General features: G+C 32.7%; 3 protein-coding genes across 4 annotated transcripts; 2 read left to right on the plus strand and 1 right to left on the minus strand.

Annotated features, from left to right (window-relative positions):
- The first annotated feature begins 713 nt into the window (after positions 1-713).
- LOC122592653 (RING finger and transmembrane domain-containing protein 2-like) lies at positions 714-5,276 on the plus strand. Of its 2 annotated transcripts, none has more exons than XM_043764934.1 (9): positions 714-919; positions 1,133-1,821; positions 2,526-2,611; positions 2,737-2,905; positions 3,195-3,283; positions 3,386-3,550; positions 3,652-3,729; positions 3,945-4,048; positions 4,941-5,276. In XM_043764934.1, the coding sequence occupies exons 2-9, from the start codon at positions 1,167-1,169 to the stop codon at positions 5,044-5,046; spliced, it is 1,452 nt and encodes a 483-aa protein (XP_043620869.1). In that variant the 5' UTR covers positions 714-919; positions 1,133-1,166; the 3' UTR covers positions 5,047-5,276. The 2 variants fall into 2 exon arrangements, with proteins under 2 accessions (XP_043620869.1, XP_043620870.1); XM_043764935.1 differs by having other exon boundaries at positions 2,535-2,611.
- Positions 5,277-5,766: 490 nt separating this feature from the next.
- Positions 5,767-7,267, minus strand: LOC122591707. The gene is made up of 4 exons (XM_043763955.1): positions 7,008-7,267; positions 6,650-6,826; positions 6,162-6,326; positions 5,767-6,072 (listed from the first exon to the last, which is right to left on the minus strand). The coding sequence occupies exons 1-4, from the start codon at positions 7,218-7,220 to the stop codon at positions 5,767-5,769; spliced, it is 861 nt and encodes a 286-aa protein (XP_043619890.1). The 5' UTR covers positions 7,221-7,267.
- A 9,344-nt stretch (positions 7,268-16,611) lies between these two features.
- On the plus strand, positions 16,612-17,599 carry LOC122594050 (NDR1/HIN1-like protein 2). Its single transcript, XM_043766531.1, has one exon. The coding sequence runs from the start codon at positions 16,724-16,726 to the stop codon at positions 17,357-17,359; it is 636 nt and encodes a 211-aa protein (XP_043622466.1). The 5' UTR covers positions 16,612-16,723; the 3' UTR covers positions 17,360-17,599.
- Positions 17,600-26,273: the final 8,674 nt, after the last annotated feature.

A 26,273-nucleotide genomic window follows, 5' to 3' on the forward strand; every position in this document is an offset into this window, starting at 1 on the left:
CAAGAGTGGTCAACTCGTGCCAAAAGTTTTCAACACCGCCCCACAAAAAAATTTAGTACTTCAAAAAGGTAAGGAAAAAAAAAAAATACAAAAAAAGATATTAAACAAGAATTTGATACGCTTTAGGGTAAATAGATCATTGTCAAGAACCTTGCAAAAGTTTGAAGCATGAATAAACTCTCACGAATCATATAAAATTACATCATACATATGACAAGAAAATAAACACCTCTTATCCATTTCAAAGTCGAGCAATTAAATGAAATCACTTTAGTGTGTATTATTTGACAGTGTACGGGGAGGTTGATATATAGACAATCCTACCTCTCCCAAAGTTAAAGAGACTGTTTCCAGGTTTTCATAAAGATAGAAACGGACCCCAGCTTTGCTAGGCATGAGGATCGAACCTATAATCTTTGTTTTCAGATGCAAGGGCTCCAACAACTGATCCAACCCATTTGGTTTTTAAAATATTTGTGAACAACATACTCTTAATAATGATTAGTTTGCAAGGTTTTTGTGTTTTCTTAATGTTATTCTAAGCATTTATACTAATTAATGTGTTTATATTTGACTTTGGTATTAATAAATAAAATGTGTTTTTGATTTGACATAATGTGATTGTAACTTTATATGATATTATTAAATATTAAATATTATTGTATAAGATAATTTATATACAAGTTTTTTAGGCATATGAAACAAACAAGGGAATCAATTTCTTTTTCCCAAACGTTTGTTTAATTAGCAGTTAGCAAGTACTCCACTATTTTTTACTTACTAACTATAATAATATAATAATAATAATAATTACCTCCCTCCCCCTCCAAAAACACACACACAGACACACACACACAAATAATTACCGTGATAATAATATTTACAGCGACGGATCAACGGAGCTTCGATCAAACTCCAGGCAATCATTTCTTTAATTTACATTTCCGTTTCATTCTTATTTTATTTAATTATATATTTACTTTTATTAATTGATCGATGATAACAATCGTATATATTATGTAATTATAATTATAAATATTGTTTATATAGTTTTCTGTGTTTTTTTAGATAATTATTCTTTTTATCTGAATGTTCAACTGATTATAAATATTATTATTTTTTGTGTGAATAGAATTAGTGTTAGGAATATTAGGTATAGGAATAGAATGGAAACGTCATCATCGTTATCGTCGTCATCCGTTACGGCTTCGGTTCGAGGTTCTTCGGCAAGCACAAGTAGTAATTCCACTAGTAGTAGTAGTAGTATTGAAGATAATCTCTATGATGTTTTTAGAAGAAACAATAACAACGTCAACAATAGCCGTTTCTCGACTTCTAGATTTTTTCGATCACCTGTGTCGACATTTCTAGACTATATTGGCGTATTGCAGCCTGCTACGACTCGTTCCCAGTCATCAGATAGTTTGAATAATGGTGGAAGGATACGGAATGATGATGATTCTGGGGAGTTGTCCTCGATTAGGATTGTTGGTAGTGGAGAAGAACATAATGAGACGGTTAGGCAGAGTGAAACGTTGGTGCAGTCGTTATCTAGAACGGTTTCTGCAATGGCGCTGGATAATCAAGGAGAGTCGAGAAGTGGTTTAAGTAGTATTAGAGGTAGTTCGGATACGGTTGGTAGTGGGAGTGTTGATGTGGAAGCGGGTGCTGCTGCAGACGGTGTTAATAATATCAATAATAATAATAATAATAATAGTCCTTATCAGAGATATGATATACAACAGGCCGCTCGGTGGGCTGAGCAGATTCTTCCGTTCTCTTTTTTACTACTGGTCGTCTTCATTCGCCAACATTTACAAGGTACATTAACACACATAAATTTTCATTTTTTTTGCGTATATATCTATCGTATTCTTCAACTTTATACACTGTCTGTCAAGAGTCTATTCCAGTTTTTGGATTTGTTGGAATACCAAAAACAAGAAGACTTTGCACCTTACATTACAGAGTTGAGTTAAGACGACCACTGTTGATGTATAATACTTTAGCTCTTTATTTGTTTGAGATTCCTTAAGATTGGTACCGGTTTCTACCTTAAAAATTGATAAACTAGTTTAGGCGAAGAAAATAGCTGGCGATATGTGAAAGATGATGTGTCTGACATCTACCATGATTTATTTTTTATTTATTCATTACCTCTAACTGATAAACCTCGTTGGTCTTTTAACTTCAACTAGCCGAGGGGATTATTTGCGTATCTATTTGGATTTCCTTCCACTTGCTATTCTGATTTCAGTTATTCAAAAGCTGTGAGTGTAGGCTGAACCTTCATTCTGGCCGGTCATATTTGTAACTGAAGCTACATAACAGCAAGTAAAATGGGGTTGATACAAATAATACTAAAATATGGGTCATCCATTAAGTGTCAAAAAAGTGTATTTCTCAAAAAAAAAAAAAAGAAAACTTTTCCGTGTTTTAGCATTAACCAGGATTCAAAATATCTAATACTTTAATAAGGGCCTTTTGATTACGACCGTTTCTCTCATTTTGGTGTCCTTTGCAAGGGATTACAGGTTTCTTTGTGACATTCTATATTGCTGCTTTTTTGTTCAAGTCCAATGATATTCTTCGTCATCAGACTTCTCTTAAGGTGCAAATGGTTCTGAAGTTCTGGTTTCTATAATCTTATCTATACAAGGAGCTTCATATTGTCTCCATTTCATCCTTTTAGACAAAATGTGTTATTACTTATGAGGTACATTGAATGGTTTTCAGGGAGAGAGGAAGGTTTCAGTTCTTGTCAGTCTTTCTTTTGTGTTTACGCTTCATGTGGCATGGGTATATTGGTGGTGTCAGAAGGATGAAGTACTGAACCCATTAGTCATGCTCCCTCCTACAACTATACCTCCTTTCTGGCATGCAATTTTCATAATAATGGTGAATGGTGAGTTCCTGTTATCAACCTATTTAGTAAAATTGTATTTTGATTGTGGCATACACATTTTTTTCATCGTTAGATACTAGGACTTCCGCACATCCTACAATGCAACAATTATCGCTGAAAGTTACTGAGTTATGGCTGATAAGCATAAGCTTATTACATTTAGACTTATATGATTCTCATGCTAAGGCTTTGGTTTTTCATGAGAAACAAGCTCCATGTATTTGATTTCTTATAAGGGAAGCATATCTGGTGTCTTCAGGAAATATCCTAAAGTTTTCTTGGTCTTCAGATACTATGGCAAGGCAAGCAGCAATGGTGCTCAAGTGTTTTCTTTTAATGTATTACAAGAATAACAGAGGTCGAAATCGTCGAAAACAGGTACAATAAGATACTTGAAACAGACCTAAAAGCATAAATTAATAACCCGTATACATTATTGCTTAGCATATACATACTTTGACCTGAGTTTCTCATTGATAGGGTCAAATGCTGACTTTAGTGGAGTACTTATTTCTGTTATACCGTGCTTTGCTGCCTGCTCCAGTGTGGTATCGGTTCTTTTTGAACAAAGAATATGGAAGTCTATTTTCGTCTTTAATGACTGGATTGTATCTTACATTTAAGCTGACTTCTGTTGTCGAGAAGGTGAAATTACTCAAATTTAATTTTATTATTATTGTCTCTTATAAAGCAGAAGCTCATCTTCATGGTATTTTTCTTATCATCTAACTTGCTTTGGTCTGCAGGTCCAGTCATTCATTTCTGCAATTAATGCATTGTCACGTAAAGAGATTCATTATGGAGTTTATGCAACGTCTGAACAGGTAAGCTCTACTCCAATAAGTTTACACATGTGAATCATAACTAACTCAGTGTTATATTGTTTCTGTAAAGTTGGTGCCTGTTAGAACCATGATCAAGGGAATCTTTACATAATAAGAGAACCCTTATTATTAATCATTGTTTTATGGCAGCTTAAACTCAAAACCTGTGAAGATTGTAAGTCACTAATAATGTCTTTAACTTATGATAAGTGCAGGTAAATGCAGTTGGTGACCTTTGTGCTATATGCCAAGAAAAAATGCATGCTCCAGTCGTGCTTCGTTGTAAACACGTCTTCTGTGAAGAATGTGTATCAGAGTGGTATGTTTTTATTTGCTGATGTTCCAGTATCTTTTTTCTTTTAATTCTAAACATGGGTTCGTTTAACTATCAAGTAATTTTGAGGTATTTGTTTTGTTGCTTGCTTGAGGTAGCTTACTTTTGTTGAGTTATAAATTACATGTGAAAAATGTTTGTTAATCTTTTTTAAATATATGTTTGCAAGAAGAACTGTTCTAAAATAATTATATGGTCTGGAAATCAATAGTAGGGAAATTCTCGTTTTATCAGATTTCTAAAAAATGATCTTTAGTTACCCAGTTAATCCAGAAAATTGGATAAATAATTGCTGTACCAGTTTTATAAATCATGGAATGTGATATTGCTTCTAAAAACAAGTTACATAAAACACAGAGTAAGCTTCGCTGTGAATCCTGTAAAGATATAAACTGAAATATTATTGAATTGATAATGACACGTCTTGCCTCAGTAAGTTGCTAAAGACTTTATGAATGACCTAAATAAGTAAAGTTTATGCTCTTGTGGCTGCTAGTGTTTTTGGATGTATAACCTTGTCACACAAATTCCAAGAACACATGTTTGGAGTACCCTAGAGTAGATTTGTCTTGGATTCTACCATATAACCACTATCACACACTGGAGATCTACTAGTGCCATGATGAAACATGATTAAGACATTCCACTTTGATAATAACACTCATTCATAGTGTTGGCTATTTGGCTTCATAAATGGAATTGAATCGTGTGATCTGAATAACGGAAATTAGTTGTGTCAAATAACCAAGTTGGAACAGTTATTTAATTTCTAAAGCTTCAGGATATTTTTTGCACTTAATTTATGTCTTGATCTGATGCGTTTTGGTTCTTATAGATAAAATTAATGTTTTTAATAACATTGTTGATAATGTGATAGGTTTGAAAGGGAAAGGACATGCCCGTTGTGCAGATCATTGGTGAGACCTGCAGATCTGAGATCGTTTGGTGATGGATCTACTAGTCTATATTTTCAGCTGTTTTGAATTTTGAAGCCCAAATGTTACAACACTCAAGCAGCTTGTTAATATTATATTTTCTAGAGTTATATGAAATTTTGCTGCTGCATATTCTTGTGAGTTTGGTAGATGTGTTAGGATTGCGTGTTCATATGATGCATCAAAAGGTTTTTACGAGGTACTATGTAATGCATTCGCTAAATATTTAGCAATAACTTGTATATGGTCACATTGCCTTCACAAAACTTTTCTTGAAATTATTGTTCTTTAGCCTTCTCTGAAGAACTCGCACCGTTTTATTTTTATATGTTGCTAATATTATATTCTAATCGACTTTTAACTTGGGTTTATGTAACATTAGAGCTCATGGACACCCACGAAACAATCTATAGCCATAACGGTTAAGGGTGTACAAAAGGGCCAGGTATACTTAATTTTGACAAATAATAAAAACAAAATATAATTATCTATATATAAGACCCAAATTCACATCTCACCAAAGGAAAAGTTGCATTGATGATCTAGTAGCAGGCATAATTTTACATGTTATAGATTCACATCTTGCAAGTGTTATCAGCTTCTTAGAAATGATCCTTATTAGTCAAGAGGCCTGAAACTTTTCGGGGCGATAGGAGTACATTTAGGTGACCCTTTGACATAGAGACCAGTAACTACTTGATAAAAGTGACAAAGCACCACTTAAAGTTGCCGTGCAGTGTTATTGAGACAGGCAATTAACAACCAAGCCTAACTGCCACCACGGTTTGTGGGAATTTTATCTAGCGTTGGAATATCATTAATTTCTGGAATACTTGTCTGAGACAAACGGCGTGGAGATGAAGGCAACGGTGGTGAGACAGAAAGTGTCCTGGATAAACTTGGATTTACTTCGGCAACCTCTTCGATACCCTCATCCAAGTACACAACATCTTGCATACTCAGGTTGTGGTACTTTATTATTTCCCTCAAGCAGCTATTCTCACGTATATACACTGAGTTCTCATGGGCCAAACGAGCCTTCTCTGCTAAAAGGGTCTCAAGTTGGAGCCGTATCTAATCACACAAACATCATACATAAGTAAATTAACTAAAGTTCAAATGAAAATGATTAATTCAAGATAATACAATAAGTAAAGTAATACCATGTCATCGTCTGCTGGATGGTCTCCTTTTTCACGAGCCTCTCGAAGTATTTTATTTTCTTCTTCGAGCTGACAACTTCTTTCTTTTGCAAAAGCGAAATCCGCTTTCACAGTTTTAATCTCCCGAAGAAGTAACTTTGCTTTAGCAGCTGTTGCAATCGCCACCTATCACACAAAACAAGTGGCCACATTTAGAAGTAGAGCTGGATTAATGGACAGGTTGGGCGAGACGGGTCAGAGGTCAACATGGGTAATCTGAGTCTTAGTTTGTTGGGTTTGTCAAACAAAAAGAAAACTACTTTCTTTTTTTCAAAATGGGAATTTTAGTTTATTGGGTAATTTCAACCCATTTGATATCCTTTTCTGTATATTTGACAGTGGGGTGCTAAGAGTGAGGGTTTGAAACTTTTGTAAAGAGAAAAACTTGTATCCAGATTTCTAAAACTTAGACCATAAATATGCAATTACACATTAATTTGCCACCTTACGTCGCGAGATGCATTGAGTTGATCCTGGCTTGTTTGTGGTTTTGCAGATTGGGTTATTCTATTATCCTGCCATTGATTCTGCAAGAAAAATTCATCGTTGTTTGTCTCGATTATCTTGTTCTGCAACTTGTAAGCTTCTTTGGTATCTTGACTTCTCTTCACAATGCTACCCCCTCCCTAATAACAAAATTATACAACAAAAGTTACAAAACATTTATACTAATATGTTTCATGACACACAAGTAAGACACATCAAACATTTTGAGTAACCAACACATCAAAAGTGCGAAAAAAATCCTAAAAACATTATCGTTGTACATATAATGAAACATACTCAAAGAGAAACAGAATGCAAAACCTTGGATCTGTTGTGCAAAGAAGATTGAAATGCTGAATTGTTATGGCCAGAGGATAATGGAGATTCGCGGTGAGTATCAGAAACCCGGCCCCCCTGAGAGGCGAGAGGAGACGTGGGAGCAGAGTTGGAGGTGGTTTCTTCTCGAGGAGGACGACGAATGTCTTCCTTGAACGTCGCGGATCTTGTAATGCCATGTTTTCTACGGTACGCCATGGATCGGATTGATTGTGATTTATAATGCAGGAAAAGGAGGCTATGGAGGCCCGGGAACCATTGACGACACTCTTAAGGCTTCATGGCTGGTGGTTTTCTTGAAATCATTGTCTTTCTAACTAACTGTCCGAATCTCATGTTAACCGTTATTTCACAAATAAGAAATTAACATTTTTGGTATATATTTTTCTGTTTTTTTTCGGGTTGTATAGCTTAATGATTTTACGACTTAAGGTTATGAATAAGCGAATAACACTTTAATATATTGCATGGTCTAAAAATAGTTCTCAACATTCATGTACAATTCTTTATTTTACAATGAAGTAAACGGGTAAACAATTTTTTTCCTTTAAAAACGGCTAATATTAAATGTTTAATGATGCAAACCAAGCCAGTAACATCCATGGGGACAATAAATTAAAAGTTGGAACCCTCACACTAATGCAGAAAGTTGGAACCCTCACACTAATGCAGAACTGAAGTGATAACACATATGTCCACACGCTCAAACGGTAAATGCCCGAAACTATGGCGAATCAAGATTCGATTTCGGGTCTCCAAGCCAACATCCTCTCTGCTAGTTTCCTAAAGAAGGCTTTTCCTATTCCGGCTTATACGAAAATGGCGAGTCGCACACCCACATATAACCATTCATGGTTGGTTGATCGTTTTATCTAGATAGGAGAAACTTTAGAATTGATTCGAAAAAAATATATATCCCCATGTAACACGAAATTAGTCCCCATTTAATTGTGAACTCTAGCAAATATTTTTTAAGGCAACATGAATAAAAGATTGTAGTTTCTATATTTAAAGCACCTGCTTAATTTTATTATGTCTACAACTATTCTACACAACTCAACTACACTCCACATGACTCTATTATTAGCAAAACTTTTATTATATTTTCTAGAGTATCGACATAAATCGTTCATGTGGTTTTCTAAAAACCTCATGTTTCATTTCTCTAGTTTAATGACCTCATTGATAGTTATAAACAATAAAGTTCGTGTTTCATTCTCTAAGTTAATGACCGTTATCTCACAACAATATTGTGCCTCACATGTGAGGGTAATTTGATACTTTTCAAAGCATACAAGACCAAACTTGATACTTTTTTCATCTTTTCTTACAACTTATTGTGCCACATCTTAGATCAGATGGTGCCACGTTAATATCCGACCGAATTATTACACGATTCATTTAATTTTGCAAGTTAATCACATACAATGATCCAGATAAAAGCTGTTTTCATACAATAAGAAAAGCGTACAAGTTACATACATTCCCAAATACTTTGTCCTATAATTAAAAATACTACCATATAATTATCTTATAGATAATTGTCAAACAAATCGTCATGATATGATCTACTTTAAAACATGCATAATAAGCCACTCTAATTTTTGTTTCTTGCCTTTGTAATTTTATTGAAAGTTCGCACTCACATTTAAGAGGGCTCTCCTTGGTCGTACCAGAACCATTCACACCCCCAAGTTCGTGTGGTTAAACTGATCGGGAAGAATCGAACCTAAAGCGTGGGGTCTTTAATGGCATCGTCGACTTCAAAATCACATCTACTCATCCCTCCTTTGCTATTACACGGGGTCCTTTGGAGTTTGGCCTCACCAAAAAGGAAAGGTTGATTCATATTTTTCAATCAAGGTTGACAGGAGACATGTCTTTGCCTCTAATTCACTCATTAATAAACTCGGGTATATATGCAACCCATGTTTCCTCTGTTGTTGACAACCTAGTAAAAGGTGCACGCTTGTTAACCCAAGAAATCGCCCCCATAGCGGCCAGGCTCCTTATGTGTTAGAATAAACATGATTCGATTCGAGTGATAAAACATCCCAAATCATTCTGTGGAACCCGTAAGAACATTAAAGCATAATTGCTATTGATTTCGGGTTCCCATAACAAGGTGATTGAGTAATAATGGGATGAGTAATTCGGCTGGAACATGATGCACGAATTTGAGAGGAATATACACACGAATTTTAGAGTTTATTATGTGTTGGGATTAACCTTAACTTAGAGTTAATTACCCTCTATTTATAATGAGAGTAATTATACATTCAACCCTTTAGTATTTACACATTCAACCCTTCTGGTGTTTAATGTGTGTATCATTAGTCCTCTTAGTTACAATCACCTAATGGGAAACCCTATACTACGTCTCTAAAAGTAAATACGCCCATCATATATTGACCTAGACATAGGGATTTCAGTTATCGTCAATTATCATATCAGGAATGATACATGATCAGTGACGGTCATACTAACGTGGTTCCAACATTCTTCCACTTGTAACACCCATCATTTAAAAACATGGATTTTCAAAAAATTTCACCTAATGGTGTCAAAGAAAGCGGAAAAAACATTTAAAAGTCCAAACCAATAATTTTAGTTTAGTTTATTCATCAAAATGGTGTTACCTGTCCTATCATTGAAACGAGTTTAAATGGAAATTCATCGGTTGCCCAACATAAAACAACCGATCACAAGTCATTACAATTCATAAACGTCTTAACATAATTCAAAGGTCTAAAGGAGCAGCCACTATGGGTAAATTATGATCATCTTCAAGCAATCTACCCATGTCTCGCTCTTTATTCATCAACATTCAAAGCTTGCTAAACTTGAGGGAACAACACATTTCAAGAAACAAGTGTTAGCTAACGTGACATGCGGCGGTTGTCGTGGTAGCGACGGTGTGGTTGTAGGAGCGATTGTTGGTGGTGGAAGCGATGTTGAGTTGTGCACATAATTGACATAAAAGTGAATGATCTAAAGGGTTAAAGAAGATATTTTAAAATATAAAGGACTGATAGTATAATATAGAGAAAATTACATCAATAGCCAAATTTCGTTGCAATTGTACCAATATAACCAACATACAATGCAACGTTGTCGGTTGAAACACTACTATAATTCATGAATCCATCAACATCTTCGTTGTCATCTAACAAATAAACTTTGTCATCTTTCAAATAAAATAATTTAATCTCACTTTCAAACTCTAAACTCAACTTCTTTGCAACATGTAACACTAACCCTTTATAAGGTTAAGTTTTTAAATGACAATTTTAGTAAAAACATTTATATATAATGGTAAATACTGTAAATAATCATTCACATTCTCCCATCATCTTCCAAAACATTTGATGGTAAATACTAAAAAACAATACGATTACTCTTTAACGTCATCGTCTTTGATTGACATTTTTCCTAATCCACGGTAAGCTGTTTCATTTGCCCACCACTTGCTGTGTTCTGGGCATTTGACTTCCCATGTTGATTTGTCTTCTCCGCAGTTATCGTGGTACGATTCCGCCTAAGTGCATTGGTCGGTCAATGTGTGACCGGCCTTAAAGACATGGTTGATGGCCCTCTTCACCCTTTTACTCTCATCCTGCAGAAGATAAGAGTATGTCTGTTCATGTTTCGACACCTTGAGGTCTGGTGCTTCTATTTCCTGAACGGCCTGGTCGCATTGTTGTCTCTTCTTCCTTAGGTAATCCAGGACCCCAGAAAGTTCAGTTTGAAGGAGGGTGTCCTCTTTGATATCCGCCATGATTCGTGTTTTCATCTCATCTTCAGTGAGACGAGGTCGGTGAACATTTGTCTTTGATGATGATGAAGCCATTTGCAATGGTGAGTGAGTTAGTCAGATGAAACAAGTTTGTAGAATATTTTGAGTGGAATGGTGATGAAACTGGTTAAGGCTCTGGGTAGCTATTTATAGATTGATAATGTAGGTAGCCGTTAAGGACTGTAAATGTAAATATTTTGAAATTTTTGGCCGTTTCAGGGACTGTAATTGTAAATTTTTTGAAGTGAACGTTGGTAGGATTGTAATTGTAAATATTTCGAATTTTGAATGTTGGAGGAGCGTCTTTGACTTCAGGCTATAAATATTGCCTCTTTACCAGATCTTTCTTTTCAAAACTCAAAATTCTATACATCTGCAATGGCTTCTTTATCAAATGCCCCTAACCTGAAACCACTAATGACTGTCGATCAAGTTGATAACAGTATAATAGCTGATATCCTAGATCACCAAAAGTTAAAAGAAGACCTTGTTGAAATTGGTGAAAAACTTCAAGCGAAAAAGAAATGGTATGAAGAACAAATAAAGTATATACATACGGGCCATTGTACAGAGCTTGAGTGTCAATACTTTACTTATTTGCAAGGGAAGTTTGACAAGTGTAAAGAAGCTGTGGTAGAAATTGCTTGTGCGATCATGATCTTGAATGAGTTCATCAGCTTTGCCAAAGCAGTTTATGCCCAGAAGAAATAAGCAGGCTCTTTTAATGTTATGTTGTATGTTTTTATTTAAGCAGTTTGTAATGTTTTTAAAATTATGAATAAACTTATGTTCTTAAAGTAGACTTATTTTATTAAAATACTTAAAAACATTACAATGAAAGTAGAAACAAAACACATAATTCAAACTAAAGCACACTTAATAAAAGTACAAAGTCTACTTCATAATCCAGAACAATCTAAAACGCAACAAAGAGAAGCTGCATGAAGACATGCTCGTATTTGAAATTCCTCCCATGCTTCTACTGATACATCCGATTCGTCGTTGCATAATATTCCTCATCATCTTCGTTCCTGGGATGTGCAATCAACTGCATCCAAATTGCCTCAAACTCTTTACATTCTCTCCTCATCTTGCTCCAGTGACCATCCAAATTTTTTATGCTTCGTTGCATAAAAAATTGTTTTTTTTAATTTCGGACCCACCTCTCTCCTTCCGTTCGCGTCTGATTTCGGAAGCAACCTCCCAGACGCCGCCCGGACGCAGCCGGTGCTACTAGCGTCTGGGGAGAAACCCGCGTCGGACGCTAAATGGACGCACGCCTGGAAGTTTATAAGGTGCGGCCTTAGTATCAAATATAGGGAAGTGATATTGATTTCTTGATTTAAATTATTGGGTTAAAAGTGTAAAATTATGATGGAAAACCAAAAAGTATATATTAGATTTAAAGGGGTATTTTTATATAATCATGAAAAGTATAAGTATTAATATTGTCAATTAAGAAAGATAAAATAATTGAATTTGATCTAATGACTCTAAATTAAAGATGAAATTCATCCAAAGGTCCAAAATACATATTAAACTCTTTGCATTTCCTCCTCATCTTGCTCCAGTGACCATCCAAATTTTTTATGTTTCGTTGCATAAAAAATTGTTTTTTTTTATTTCGGACCCACCTCTCTCCTTCCGTTCGCGTCTGATTTCGGAAGCAACCTCCCAGATGCCGCCCAGACGCAGCCGATGCTACTAGCGTCTAGGGAGAAACTCGCGTCGGACGCTAAATGGACGCACGCCTGGAAGCTTATAAGGTGCGGCCTTAGTATCAAATATAGGGAAGTGATATTGATTTCTTGATTTAAATTATTGGGTTAAAAGTGTAAAATTATGATGGAAAACCAAAAAATATATATTAGATTTAAAGGGGTATTTTTATATAATCATGAAAAGTATAAGTATTAATGTTGTCAATTAAGAAAGATAAAATAATTGAATTTGATCTAATGACTCTAAATTAAAGATGAAATTCATCCAAAGGTCCAAAATACATATTAAACTCTTTGCATTTCCTCCTCATCTTGCTTTAGTGACCATCCAAATTTTTTATGTTTCGTTGCATAAAAAATTGTTTTTTTTTATTTCGGACCCACCTCTCTCCTTCCTTCGTGTCTGATTTCGGAAGCAACCTCCCAGACGCCGCCCAGACGCAGCCGGTGCTACTAGCGTCTGGGGAGAAACCCGCGTCGGACGCCAAATGGACGCACGCCTGGAAGCTTATAAGGTGCGGCCTTAGTATCAAATATAGGGAAGTGATATAGATTTCTTGATTTAAATTATTGGGTTAAAAGTGTAAAATTGTGATGGAAAACCAAAAAGTATAAATTAGATTTAAAGGGGTATTTTTATATAATCATGAAAAGTATAAGTATTAATATTTTTAATTAAGAAAGATAAAATAATTGAATTTGATCTAATGACTCTAAATTAAAAATGGAATTCATCCAAAGGTCCATAATACATATTGTACTTTAAAGTTAGTAATGCAACATTATTGCGATTTATATGGTACTTTATTAGATGGATACATACGATAGTTTAAAGTTGGTTATCTAATATTTGATTTTGTGTAAAGAAAAAAGATTATGTTTTTTTTTATAATTATATTTGTTACACTAAATAAAAATGTTTCATCAATATTTAATTTTACATTGTCATTATAGAAAAATATATAAAATTGCCGAACTATTTACGATAAAAATTATTTTCTAATAACAATATTATTGTTCTAAAACCATCAAAGTACGTGTAGCTAGGTCGGCTATTATATTTCAACATGTCTTAATCTTTAGCTACTAATTATGGTATTATGAAAATTTATCATGTTTATTTCGCGTATTACGCGGGAAAATAATCTAGTTATAATTATAATACTTTAACCAATGAATTAATTAAGTTTTTTTAATTCATCAAATCATAAGAATATATAATCATTGGAAGGTGATTATAGAAAAAAATCAAACAAGTTTTTTTGTTATTTTATTTTTATTGAACGGCAGAACAATCTTTAATATTTTATTAAAACAAAACCCTTAATTTTAAATTGAAAAAGTAAGGACCATTGATTGAATTTCAATCTTTTATTCTCCACCATTAGATCATTTTGATGACATCATCATTGACTAAAGAATTGATCAATTACCCTTTTGGTCCTCATAGTTTTATATAAATAAATGTGTCATATAAAGTATTCTATATTTATTTATTTTAGTACAATAATGATAGTTCATAGTCTTTAATGTACATAACTTATAAATAAATAAAATCAATTATATAGGATATTATATTTTCATGTATACAAAGTTTATATATTTGTATTTCTAATGTGGTGCAAATGATACGAATATTTGACAAAATATCCATTTAGAATGGGTTGATATGTCTATTACATTTCTTTTTTCTATGTGATTGCATAAATTAATCTAACACCTTTGGTACTCCTAATATGAGAAAAAGTTATGTAGTTATAACTTAGTGTTAATAAAACTATGTATTTAATATCTCATAACTAATATAATGGCGAACTTGGGATCTCACCCAATGTTGCAGGGTCGTTAGCTTGAGATGAAAAATTATTATACGGGACTAAGGGTTCCTGGGCATTGACCATTTTTCTTACACACTTATTGGAATATACGTGTTTTATGCGTATTTTTAGTTTTATGGCTGAAAACATTATATGTTAACCTTTTATATTGGCAATGAACATAAATATTATTAATGTGGTTCAATAGTTTGTAAATAGTTATTTAGATGTTAATCATTTTATATATTAAAAGTTTTTTATTATAAAAATAATGTAAAAATCCCGCGTATTACGCGGGTAATAAGCTAGTTTGTATTAAATAAGCGCCAACTTTATTTTATTTAATACTCCCTCCATCCCATTTTAAATGTCATATTTTGATTGGTCAAGTCTTTTTCTTCCGACTTTGACCGTAAATATCTTTATTTGTGTTATATATTAGTTGATAAAAGTTATATGAATGAAAAGTACATTTAAAACTTTATCAATTCATATATGCTATATGAAGTGTTAGATAACACAAACCAAGGTATTTACGGTCAAATTTGAAAGAAAAAGACTCAAAAAGTCAAACTATGACATTTAATATAGGACAGAGGGATTAGTAAAATTAAGTGTTTGATTTTACTTTTGAAAGGATACAAAATTTTGAAAGGATTCTGTTTGTATTTTTGAAGTCGTTAGAAATTAAGGATTTTTTTCTTGATTCGGTTTGCCTACTTCAATTCTCATGCCCGCCACCAACACAGTTTAAGTAATCTATTATAGTACCCAAATTATTAAGGGTATTACTTGTGTTAAATCGGGTAAGTCCCCAACTAATTAATGAAAAAGAATAATGAGATATATATCCATCACCATTGTAATACATATTCCCAAATCTACACAGCTACCTCCCATGATCAATGATATATGTGTTGGAACCACATTAGTGTCACCGTTACTGATCTTGTATCATTTTTGATATGATAATTGATGATAACTAAAATCTCTATGTCTAGTAAATATATAATGGACTTATTTACTCTTAAAAACGTAGTATAGGGTTTCCCATTAGGTGATTGTAACTAAGAGGACTAATGTTGCACACATTAAATACCAAAGGGTTTAAAGTGTAAATACTCTCCTTATATATAGAAAATCATTAACCCAAAGTTAAAGGTTAATCTCTACACACATAATACCCTAATTTTCGTGTGTCCCTACTCTCTAAATTCGTGCATCAAGTTACAGCCGGATTACTCATCCAATTATTACTTAATCATCTTGTTATGGGAATCCAAAATCAATAGCAATTATGCTTTATGCTCTTACGAGTTCCACAAAACGATTAGAAATATTTTATCACTTGAATCGAATCATGTTTATTCTAACAATAAAAATATGTTCCAACGACTCGTCCTCCAAACCACACTACTCCTTCAAAGAATATGTACACATTACCTGAGCAGATTATTTTTTTGAAAGCGGCTTTTCCCAACCACAATATCCTTGCCAAAAAGGTAATTTGGCCCACTTTAACGATACAAAACTATTATCGATAGTACTTTGGTCCTAAGAGTACATGCCGAGTACCTAGCTACATAAACTACAAACATCATTTCTCTAGGTATCCCTCTCTCCCCCATCCCAAGACAACATTGCATGCTTAAAATATTCAAATTCAAGTCATTTTGTAAACTTAAATTGTATCAAATCGCCATTATAAAACCAGCCGATGTCATACCATAAGGGTATTTGTTATTGTGATTACAAAACAGATTTTGCGTTTTCAAAACTGCGTTTCGAAAAATCAGGTAGGTACATGCTTCTTTAATGCGTTTTCATAGCAGATAATCACTTTTTTCACACAAACACTTTTTTAAATTATATGCATTTTACGAATGTAATAATCAGATAATCACTTCAAAACGCATTTCCAAAAACCATCCATAACTAACTTAATTAACATGATTTTATCATACCGTAGTTCGGGTTATACAATGTTTAAAAATAAACAACTTTTTAAAAGTTTGATGAAAGTATTAGTTAAATAAAAAAGGTAGACAAGTCGACCAAATAATTGTATTTAAAGGAAAAGAGAATCTTAAATTGAATTAATCATTAAAGCTAAAGGAAATTGAGTGGATGAATAAAGTCTTGGAAGAGTTCCTATCATCATCCTCCAAGATTCAAAAGTAGTACTTGTATTTATTATAAGAGCTACAAATACTTAGGAAGTACACAAGTGTATTGTCCAAACCCCCAACCGTTACCAGATTCCATTCAATTCCCAATACTTTAGTCAACAATCTCTCCATCCTTACATATTTAATTCAACAACTTTCCTAAAACAAAAACACAACTCATACACACACACACAAAAAAATGGACATAGAGAAAAAAGAAGAAAAACCTCTTACAACAATCACCACCAACCAACGAAAACACAAAAGTCGTAAATGCCTTTGTATATGCATATCACTAACAATTGGAATTATACTTACAATCGGTATTATCATTCTCATTCTAGCTCTAACCGTATTTAAACCCAAAAAACCCGTTACAACAGTTAATTCTGTCGCGATAAAAGACTTAGACGCGTCTATCAACCTCCTTCCGCCGCGTGTTTCATTAAACGTATCACTTGATCTAAACATCTCTATAAAAAATCCTAACAAAGTTAGTGTCAAGTACCGAAACAGCTCAGCTAGTATTTTGTATAAAGGGGACGTTGTTGGTGACGTCCCCATTCCTGCAGGGGAAATTGGCTCTGATACCACGAAAGAAATGAATCTTACGCTTACGGTTTTTGCTGATCGTTTGTTGACAAATATGGATGTTTATGGTGATGTTGTAAAAGGTGAGTTGCCGATTTCGACGTATACTAGGATCGTGGGTAAGGCCAGGATACTAAGTTTGTTCAATATTCGTATTGTTTCGGTTTCAACATGTGATTTGGACATTAGTATTACAAATCGGAGTGTTGCTAATCAAACTTGTCATTACACGAACAAAGCATAGTGATTTAAGATATTATTTATTGTGTAACAATTCATGATTGGTTTTTCTTTTGGGGTTACATAAGAGTTTTAGATCTTGTTCCACTATGGTCATTTATATCGAGGATGTATAATGTTTTTTTAATTTTTATTTTATTGTAGCTAATTTTAGTTTATAATAGAATTATTCTTGCTATGGATCTTGTCATCTATTGTACATGGAGAACGTAAAATTTATACTTTGATCTAAAGTTATATATTTTATGATTTTAGTCTGTCGGTGTTACTAAAAAATGAATTAAGTTAAAGTTTACTAAATAGAATAGGTAAAGAAGAGTTCAAAGACTCTTGAATTTGGGCTAATTTGATGGGTTTCTTTCTCATGGGCCAAAGAAAAAAACAATAACCCAACAGTAAGTCAGCAACATATATACAAAACATTGATCATTAAGAATGACTCAAGGGCCTTCAATAAAAAAAGAAAAACGGACTCAAGTTGTTACATTTACTTTTATGTAATTGATGTTAATTCATTAAGCCGACTAGCCCAGCTGCTTAGATCTATTCCAAATTTACCCAGGGACTTGTTACGGCTCACAATCAATATCTTGTTGTCTAGAGTACATGCAAAACTTTCCCATTTTTACGGTAAGGTTTCTTTGATGTTGGATCCTAATTGAATATTCCGGGGGGAAAAATCATTTAAAAGTATGAACAAATTCATTTGTTTTTCCCCTAAATCAATTGCTACAATTGTAAATCACCTGATAAATCTGTCTAAAATTCTATATCATGTTGACAACATAATTCCCGTGAATAAAACTGATTGAGTTTGCCATTAATAAGAAAATAAAATAACTGTACTGATTGGTTAACCAGTCGGTAAAACCTGTGAAGTAGCCTACAATCGGTCATTCGGTTCACCGTAATCGTTCTTTGAGTACTAAATGCATCAAGAAAATAAATTTGATAAATATAAATGTAATTCTCAAACTCAATGTAAATTTGAAAATAATTTTCTTTTAAACCGCTTTAAACTCTTGTAATTATAAGAAGATATTTTATTTACTAAAATTTTTTTTACCTAAAAGTTGAGGGGAAATCGAATATGCAGCGGACTGCAGCTTTCATGGCTGTAGTCATGTACAAAATTTTAAGTTTTTTTGTTTTACAATTTAAACCTTTTAATTTATACAAATAAAAAATGTTCCCCTAATTTCCATCTTGCTGCAACCATTTTTGGCTGCAGTTGTTAAGCCTAAAAGTTAAAAACTAAAAGATCCTCAAAAGCTCCTTACAAAATCGTGGCCGACTTTTTGGAGGCTAGAAAGGGCTTAAGTAGTCTGGGCTCAAAATTATGAGGGGCCCAAAATTGTAAGTAAATTTTAAACAGAACTTGAGGAGATAGCTCGTATTACATTACATGGAGACATGGAGTCATAGACTACGGAAGAAACAAAAAACTTCGAAAGATTTCAAAACTATTATGAATAAATATTAGATGGAAGTCCATATATGATAACTAGATATTTGTATTGTATTTAGAGATTTGTTTCTTGGAGTAGACTCTTCCTTTGTATCTATATAAACATATGTATTGGTGATGTTAATGATAGATTTCTCCATTGTCTCTACTTCTCTTGTCTTTTTTATTGTTATGTTTCTTTCGTTTTACAACACGTTATTAGCACGCTCTAAATCTTAAGTTAAAATTTTGACCGACAAATTCGTCTATTTTCAGTTCTTGTAAAATATGATCGGTTTAAACTAGATTGCGTCGGCTGTAAATTTTTTATTTGTTTTGGATTTTCATAGTGGATGTGTGTTGGTGGTCTAAGTTTTTTGTGGTCTTGTTTATGGCTTAAATTTCATTACATGGATATATATATTTTTTAAAAGTTAATACAGTATCATACAATATAATATTTTTTATTTAATGGTTTTGCTTTAATTCCACCGCATCTTTTACCACTATAGTAGTATGCTTGTAATTTTGTTTTTCAAAACAAGCACAAATTAATTTTACTATTTGAGGCTATCTTTGACATATGGATCTTTATTCACCTGTTATTCATCATCTAAGTTTGTTTTTGGTTACGAAAGAAAAGATTTATCTAAATTATGGTTGATCGATAAAGCATAAGAATTTGTCTATCTTGAGTTTGTTTTCGCATTAGTATTATGCTTACAATTTTTTTTAGTCCGCAATCTTTAAAGAAAAATAAAAAAGATGTCAACCGACTTCAGCCGCATCAATAAGCAATAACACTGAGACAAATCAATATGGTTACAAGTTCCAAATCTGATGAGATTGAAGTTCACAGGCGAAAAAGGTATTATCAGTTGAGGTAAATCTTCAACTTTGTCACATGTACATCTATTACTGCAACATTAAACTATTAATTAACCGTTTGATCTTATTAAGTAGCGTGAAAATCTTGATTAAATATACTCACGTACGGAGATTTCATATGTATATGCTGCATGAACTTCATCAATTGCTTTGGTATATGCTTCACACATTCATGATGTTTGCATCTATATCATCTTTGTATTATTGTGTTTAACTTGTGGTATTGTTGAGGTAAATTATCCACTTATTTTGATGCTAATCTAATTACGAATCTTTTAATTAGTTATAATTTTCTACAATAAATATATTATTCCTTTATTGCATCGATCTATTTTTTTAATCAAAAAGAAAAAAATTGGAGTTATATATGATAATTAAAGTTTAAAAACTTGAAACCAGGCATGGGTTTATATCAGAAAATACATGGCGAGAGTTTTCGTTTAGAATTTCTATTTTATGAGACACTATTCGTAGTTATATATTTTTCCATTGATATAAAAGATTTAATATATTATTTGATTTAATTATCTATATGTATGTATTGAATGATTTAAGTTAAGTATTTGCAGATGATTTGCGAATAGATTATATGGCTTATCTATTTATTAGATTTTGAATATTACAAAAACGACATGATATCTAGCTAATTCAGTTTTTTTAAGGCTAAGATATAAATACCAAATTGTGATTTGTTTTTTTTTTAAGAAGTTCAGTTTTAGTCAAAATCTTGGCTTGCAACTAGCTAGATTATAAACAAAGACAGAGATTATAAGTTTATTTGGCTAGAACGGATTAGAATACATGCATGGCGGATCATATTTAGTGAAATAGAATATATACTTGATAGTAATTGATCCGTAAATAATTCATATTGATTGTGTTGCCATAATATATATTTTACATGATGATACCGTAGCTAATGGGCTAGTATTGATCATAAAGTTAATACGAAATCATAAATAAATATATACATCGCAAATAAATGATATAACATCTCGATTGATTTTGGTTGATGCATACATATGCAAGTTTAAGTTTGTGGTATAGTGATTAATGTAATGAGCATGGTTTAGACATGTTTTATTTGTTCCTATTTGAAATATTTTGATAGTCCAACAATGATAAATATATATAACTCGAATTGTATGTTCACTTTATATGACTATAAGTCAATGAAATATTGTACTTTTAAGTTTATTAAATTATGTGAAATCTTTTGAGGAACTACTATAAATTTACATGAGAAACAAATGTTTTGAGATATACAATTAGCTTGTACGAAGCACAATGAGTCTAACGAAGGTTTATAGATTTTGATTATTTGATTAATTGGCATGACCGGTTTGACCATCCCGGGTCAATGATGATGCAAAAGAGTAAAGAGATTTGAGTATTTAAATTGAGGTAATTTGCTCTATAAGAAAGTATATGCCAAGAAAGATAAGGACTGAATCCTTTTAAATTAATGGAACATATGCGAAGGAGATGTAAGTAGGCTTATACATCGTCCGAAAGACCATTTAGTGTTTAAAATCGATGCGTCGTCTAAATGGGTCACCAAAGTCGCAACATGATGTTTGCGTAATTAATTGCTTATCTTGTAAGATTGAGAGCATGTTCCATATTATATTGGCAATAATGATTATTGAGAGCAAATAAATGACTATAGATTGGGGCCATGTTACTTAACATGCAATAATATGAACTTGCATCATGCCAATAATGTTCCTCCCATTGAAATTGGTTTATGGTCAGAAACCAAATGTCTCATAAGAGTTTTGAATGTGCAATATATGATTAAGTTGCTCTACCAGAATGCACAAAGATGAGACTTTGAAGAATGTTGGAAATAATGTTGGGAAAATAGACGTGCCTTGAAAGTGTGTAGGCTCATGCTTTAATTCAGTTCGAAACGTCTGATTACACTAGACATTAGTATGGCTGTTTTGGGTATGAGTTGAAACATGAAAGAGGTGTACGTATTCAATAAAGCCATCATTGTAATATTTGTTTATGGCTTAAGTTTTTCATTGACATGATTTAATTTTCCCAACATTAGGGGGAGATGTTCCCAACATTAGGGAAAGTGGAAAGCAGCTAAAAAAAAAAGTAAGAATGAATTATCAAAGATCCTCACACCAATGAATATAAGCTTAAAGTTTGTGGGATAATTCATTCAAAATATTTAGTAATTGCCAGCAATGTTAACTGACCAAAAAGCTGCTTATGCTCCGATTGATAATGAGTGATAGAAAAGTCGATTCCAAAATAAAGCCTCGAAATAAAAGGAGCATAAAATTTAGATGGTCAAAGTCGAGGTACGAAGTCCCCAAAAGAGATTGATGATGAGAAACTAGACATGGAGGTTTTTGATAAACCCTGGGTACCCGGAAATAATGAGATCTCAATGAGTGTATCATGTCTAGAGAATTGTGGAATCGAAATATAAATAAAAACGATGTCGAGATTGATTGAATATGATAGCGCTAAGAGTATGTATAATGGTGATGATTTTGAAAGCATGCATGCACATAAATTGATATGTTTGAATGATTGGCCAAGATGAAAAGACGCTAGTAGTTTGGGACATGGAGTCTAAACACTTGAAAGTGCAGAAATTATATGGTGGAAGCAACTAAATTAAAAGTCAGGCAAAAATGAGAAAGTATTGATTCGCGTCTAGAGTATAAAATTATAGCTCATTTGATATTGAGATTACATGAGGGATATAAAATGCATGAAGCATGTCTCGTGATTAAAAATGATTGAAACGCGTGTGGAAAATTCTCGAGAATATTGTTTGTCGATGAAATTATTATGGTTGAACTTTATAAAGAAATAGGGATTTGGATATGATATAAATTTCATGCAATTTTGATGGAACTCTGAGGGAGTGTCCAATGGTGATTGAATGAATGAATGGGAGATGAAAGACAAGGTTTGTCTTAATTTATGAATTTTAATATCTTAAGAATGAATCAATGTGCATCATGACAAATAAGAGAGAAATGTAATAAATATACTTGATACTGATAATGAATGACGCTCATGATTATGAGGTCACATGATGCTTAAAATGCCCCTTTTATGACTTTTTAGATAATGATCACATTATTGGTTTAGAAGTGTCATTGAAACACTAATTATTCTCGCAGTTCAAACATGGATTATACATCATTTACATTGAGTTTATTGGCAATGTGTAACTTGTGAAGTACGAGGATGTACTTAAATGAGATGCATGATGTATTACTAATCCTCAAACATGGTATGTGAATATATGTAAAGAGAATAATATTTGAGGATTTCATTTGTACGAGAAGCAATTAAATTTATATTGTTAAGATACTTCATATGTCAAGCATTGAAAACATTTGGTAATATTGAGAATTTTTAAGCGATGTGATCATGAGGGGGAGAAGATACGCGTTGCACTCTTTTTCCCTTGAGCAAGGGTTTGTCCCACTGGGTTTTCCTGTCAAGGTTTTTAACGAGGCAACATCCCCAAGCGTATCAAAAGAATTATGTACTCTTTTCCCTTCACTAGAATTTTGTCCCATTGGGTTTTATCTAGTAAGGTTTTAACGAGGCATAATGTTTTTAGTCGATGGACATCCAAGGGGGAGTATTATGAATAAATATTAGATGGAAGTCCATATATGGTAACTAGATATTTGTATTGTATTTAGAGATTTGTTTCTTGGAGAAGACTCTTCCTTTGTATCTATATAAACATATCTATTGGTGATGTTAATGATAGATTTCTCCATTGTCTCTACTTCTCTTGTCTTTTTTATTGTTTTGTTTCTTTCGTTTTACAACAAAAACAAATTTTTTATATCTTTTTGACGAAGAGAAGTAAAAGGTTTTTATTGTTAGCTTTCGAACAAAAAATAACGTTACAAATGCTCATTGGATTTTCTTGTCTTTCTTTGCTACTAGAATATTTCAATATTATTGCTTCAAAAAGATAAAAGTGGTCTTTAGGGACGTCTATCATTTAGTTACTAAATAATAAGTGTTTTTTTTTTTTTTGTCATCATTAAAAAAATTTATCTTAATTTGACCATTAAACAAAATTAGTTTCCTGGAAAATAACCTTTTGTTTGGTTTCTAATGAAATTGTGACGAGTGAATAGTGATAAAAAAAATGATCACTGAAATTTTGGTCTCTAACATCAATAGTTTATAACATCAAATTTAGCTTTTTAGTGATGAAAACTTGGTCATTACATCGAATTAGTTTTCGTCACTAAGACTATGAGGAGTGGAGAGTGAAGAGAATGCCCCTCCTCCACTCCTTGCTTGACATGTGTCCACTACTAATTATAAGGGGCATTCCCCCATTCCTTTGGGGTGGAGGCATTCCCTTATTATTATTTTTTTTTTAATTTTGATTTATAAAATAATTTAAATAAAACATACTACTTTTTATTTTTTCTAAAAAAAACATACTACTTTTTATTAAAAAAAACTTCACACTAAAAAACATTACATAAAAACTCGAAATAAAACTAATCAGAGTTGTCGTCGTCGTCGGTGTTAACATATATATATATATATAAATCCAGGGGCTAAATTGAAAACATATATAAAATAAAAATATATTATTTAGATTATATATTATAAAGTTAATACATTTTAAATAAGTATTAAAAATAAAAATAAAAACTTCCAAAAGTATAAATATTTATTTTGTATATAATTAAAAGTCAAGGGACTAAACTGAAAAAAGATATATACATGCATTGGAATCCGTTTGTATTGGAATCTGTTTGTGTTGTCTTCTTCATGCTCCCACCTGCATCTTAGTTAAAAAAAAAATAACCTGCAACTCCAAAAACAAATTTTGAGCAAACCTTTTATTAAAATCACTTTGATATTCATATATGTATATATATATATACTATATATATATATATACGATATCCATCACAAATTAACCACCCAAACAGCCAAGGCCCCACAGAAAAACCGCCCCATCTAACGCGTTCGAATTTGTACGAGGCTCGCTTTTTAAGAGGGCGGAACGCCCTCGGGATCGAGATAGGGAGTTCTGGGGGCGTTCCGGGCAAGGTTGTGGAAGTCGCTAATCGCTCCCAGGTCGGTCGATGAGCGAGTTGGGAGTACTCGGGTATATGCGGTGAGTACTCGGGGGTCAAAGTGGCCAAGTCGGGGAGTACTCGGAGTAATCGGTTGACTCGACACCTTACCTTGTAGAGAGTACTCGGAGAGTACTCGGCTCTACTCGGTGGGTTTTACAACAATGGTTCCGGGGAGTTACGCACGAAAAAAAAGAGTAGGAATGTCCTCATAGTCTAATTAACATCTTTCTTATAGTGACTATTGAGACCTCCTAATATATTGCATGTAAAGATCTTAGAATGCTATCGATCCACTAGTTCATCTTGGAGGTCAGAATCTTGTTAATGACAAAATGCTTTTTATAATTATATGAAGGTGAGTAAATAATAATTGAATTTGGAAGATGGGATGTACCTTGCGATGAACGGTGAACAAAGGACGGCCAGAAGCATTCATGAGATCGAACGATCTCACTTTTTCCTGGGGCGACATAGTTTGTCTACTAGATAGGCTAGATTAATTTCCTTTGGAGTCAATACAGTTGCGGGTACACGTACACCTTTGTCATGATCACAAATTAACGAAGTGCGTATGTAAAATGTAAAAGCAGATCAGAAGGAAGTGATTGAGAATGGTTTAGATATTTTGTGTTGTTCTATATATGCACGGGTATATGGGGAGATCGTAACGAGGTTCTTGGTGCTTTTATCATAGGTATGCAAATAACGTATATGTGCGGTATACATCTATGTTGCACGGGAACTGGTACGGCAACGGGAAACGGGTAAGATACGGGAACAAAAAACGGTAAAACTCAAAAAATCAAGAAACGGGTACGGCAATGAAAAATATAAAATATAGTTATGAAATTGAAAAATAAATATACACCATAGTTTCTATTGGGGTTTTATATATAAAAATAATAATTTATAAAATTATCTATAATAAAAAATTAAAAATATATTAAAAACTTGAAACTAACATAATTGTTTGAAAATATAAACATAATACTTCAAATTTAGAAAATTAAATACAAGATCAGTTAATATTAACAAACATATATAAGTTTAAATAACTAGTTTAAGTTTATGCTTTAATTAATAAATACCCGTAAAACAAGTTAAATATAATTGGTATTAAATAATTAAGTAATTAGATAGATATAGATAATATCTATATATTAAATAATTAGATAGATATAATTAGTCATGAGTTCATGACAGCTTATATTTGTCATTCCAAAAATCAAAAAAAAAAAGAAAGAGAAAATAGCGTGAATACCCAAAAATTACTTTAAATATACGAAAATACTCAACTTTTTTTGAATTTTCATAAAATACCCATTAAATCGCAAATCGCAAATCAGATTTGCGATCTACGATTTGCGATTTTGAGATTTTTTAAATTCATGCTTGATATAAACAGATCGATATCCAACTCCATTACATCACCTAATGTTAATACTTTTCTTCAAGTGGCAAAGGCAAACGATGTGTCG

Source organism: Erigeron canadensis, chromosome 3 (assembly GCF_010389155.1).
Source record: "Erigeron canadensis isolate Cc75 chromosome 3, C_canadensis_v1, whole genome shotgun sequence".
Classification (NCBI taxonomy): domain Eukaryota; kingdom Viridiplantae; phylum Streptophyta; class Magnoliopsida; order Asterales; family Asteraceae; genus Erigeron; species Erigeron canadensis.

Excerpts from the sequence above, each read along its gene's own strand:
- LOC122592653 (XM_043764934.1), top strand. The coding sequence starts at position 1,167 with ATGGAAACGTCATCATCGTTATCGTCGTCATCCGTTACGGCTTCGGTT. Across the intron at positions 3,551-3,651 it reads TGACTTCTGTTGTCGAGAAG|GTCCAGTCATTCATTTCTGC; the intron begins GTGAAATTACTC and ends TTTGGTCTGCAG. Across the intron at positions 3,730-3,944 it reads TTTATGCAACGTCTGAACAG|GTAAATGCAGTTGGTGACCT; the intron begins GTAAGCTCTACT and ends TGATAAGTGCAG.
- LOC122591707 (XM_043763955.1), bottom strand. The coding sequence starts at position 7,220 with ATGGCGTACCGTAGAAAACATGGCATTACAAGATCCGCGACGTTCAAG. Across the intron at positions 6,827-7,007 it reads CTTTGCACAACAGATCCAAG|GGAGGGGGTAGCATTGTGAA; the intron begins GTTTTGCATTCT and ends TTTTGTTATTAG. Across the intron at positions 6,327-6,649 it reads AACTCAATGCATCTCGCGAC|GTGGCGATTGCAACAGCTGC; the intron begins GTAAGGTGGCAA and ends TTTGTGTGATAG.
- LOC122594050 (XM_043766531.1), top strand. The coding sequence starts at position 16,724 with ATGGACATAGAGAAAAAAGAAGAAAAACCTCTTACAACAATCACCACC.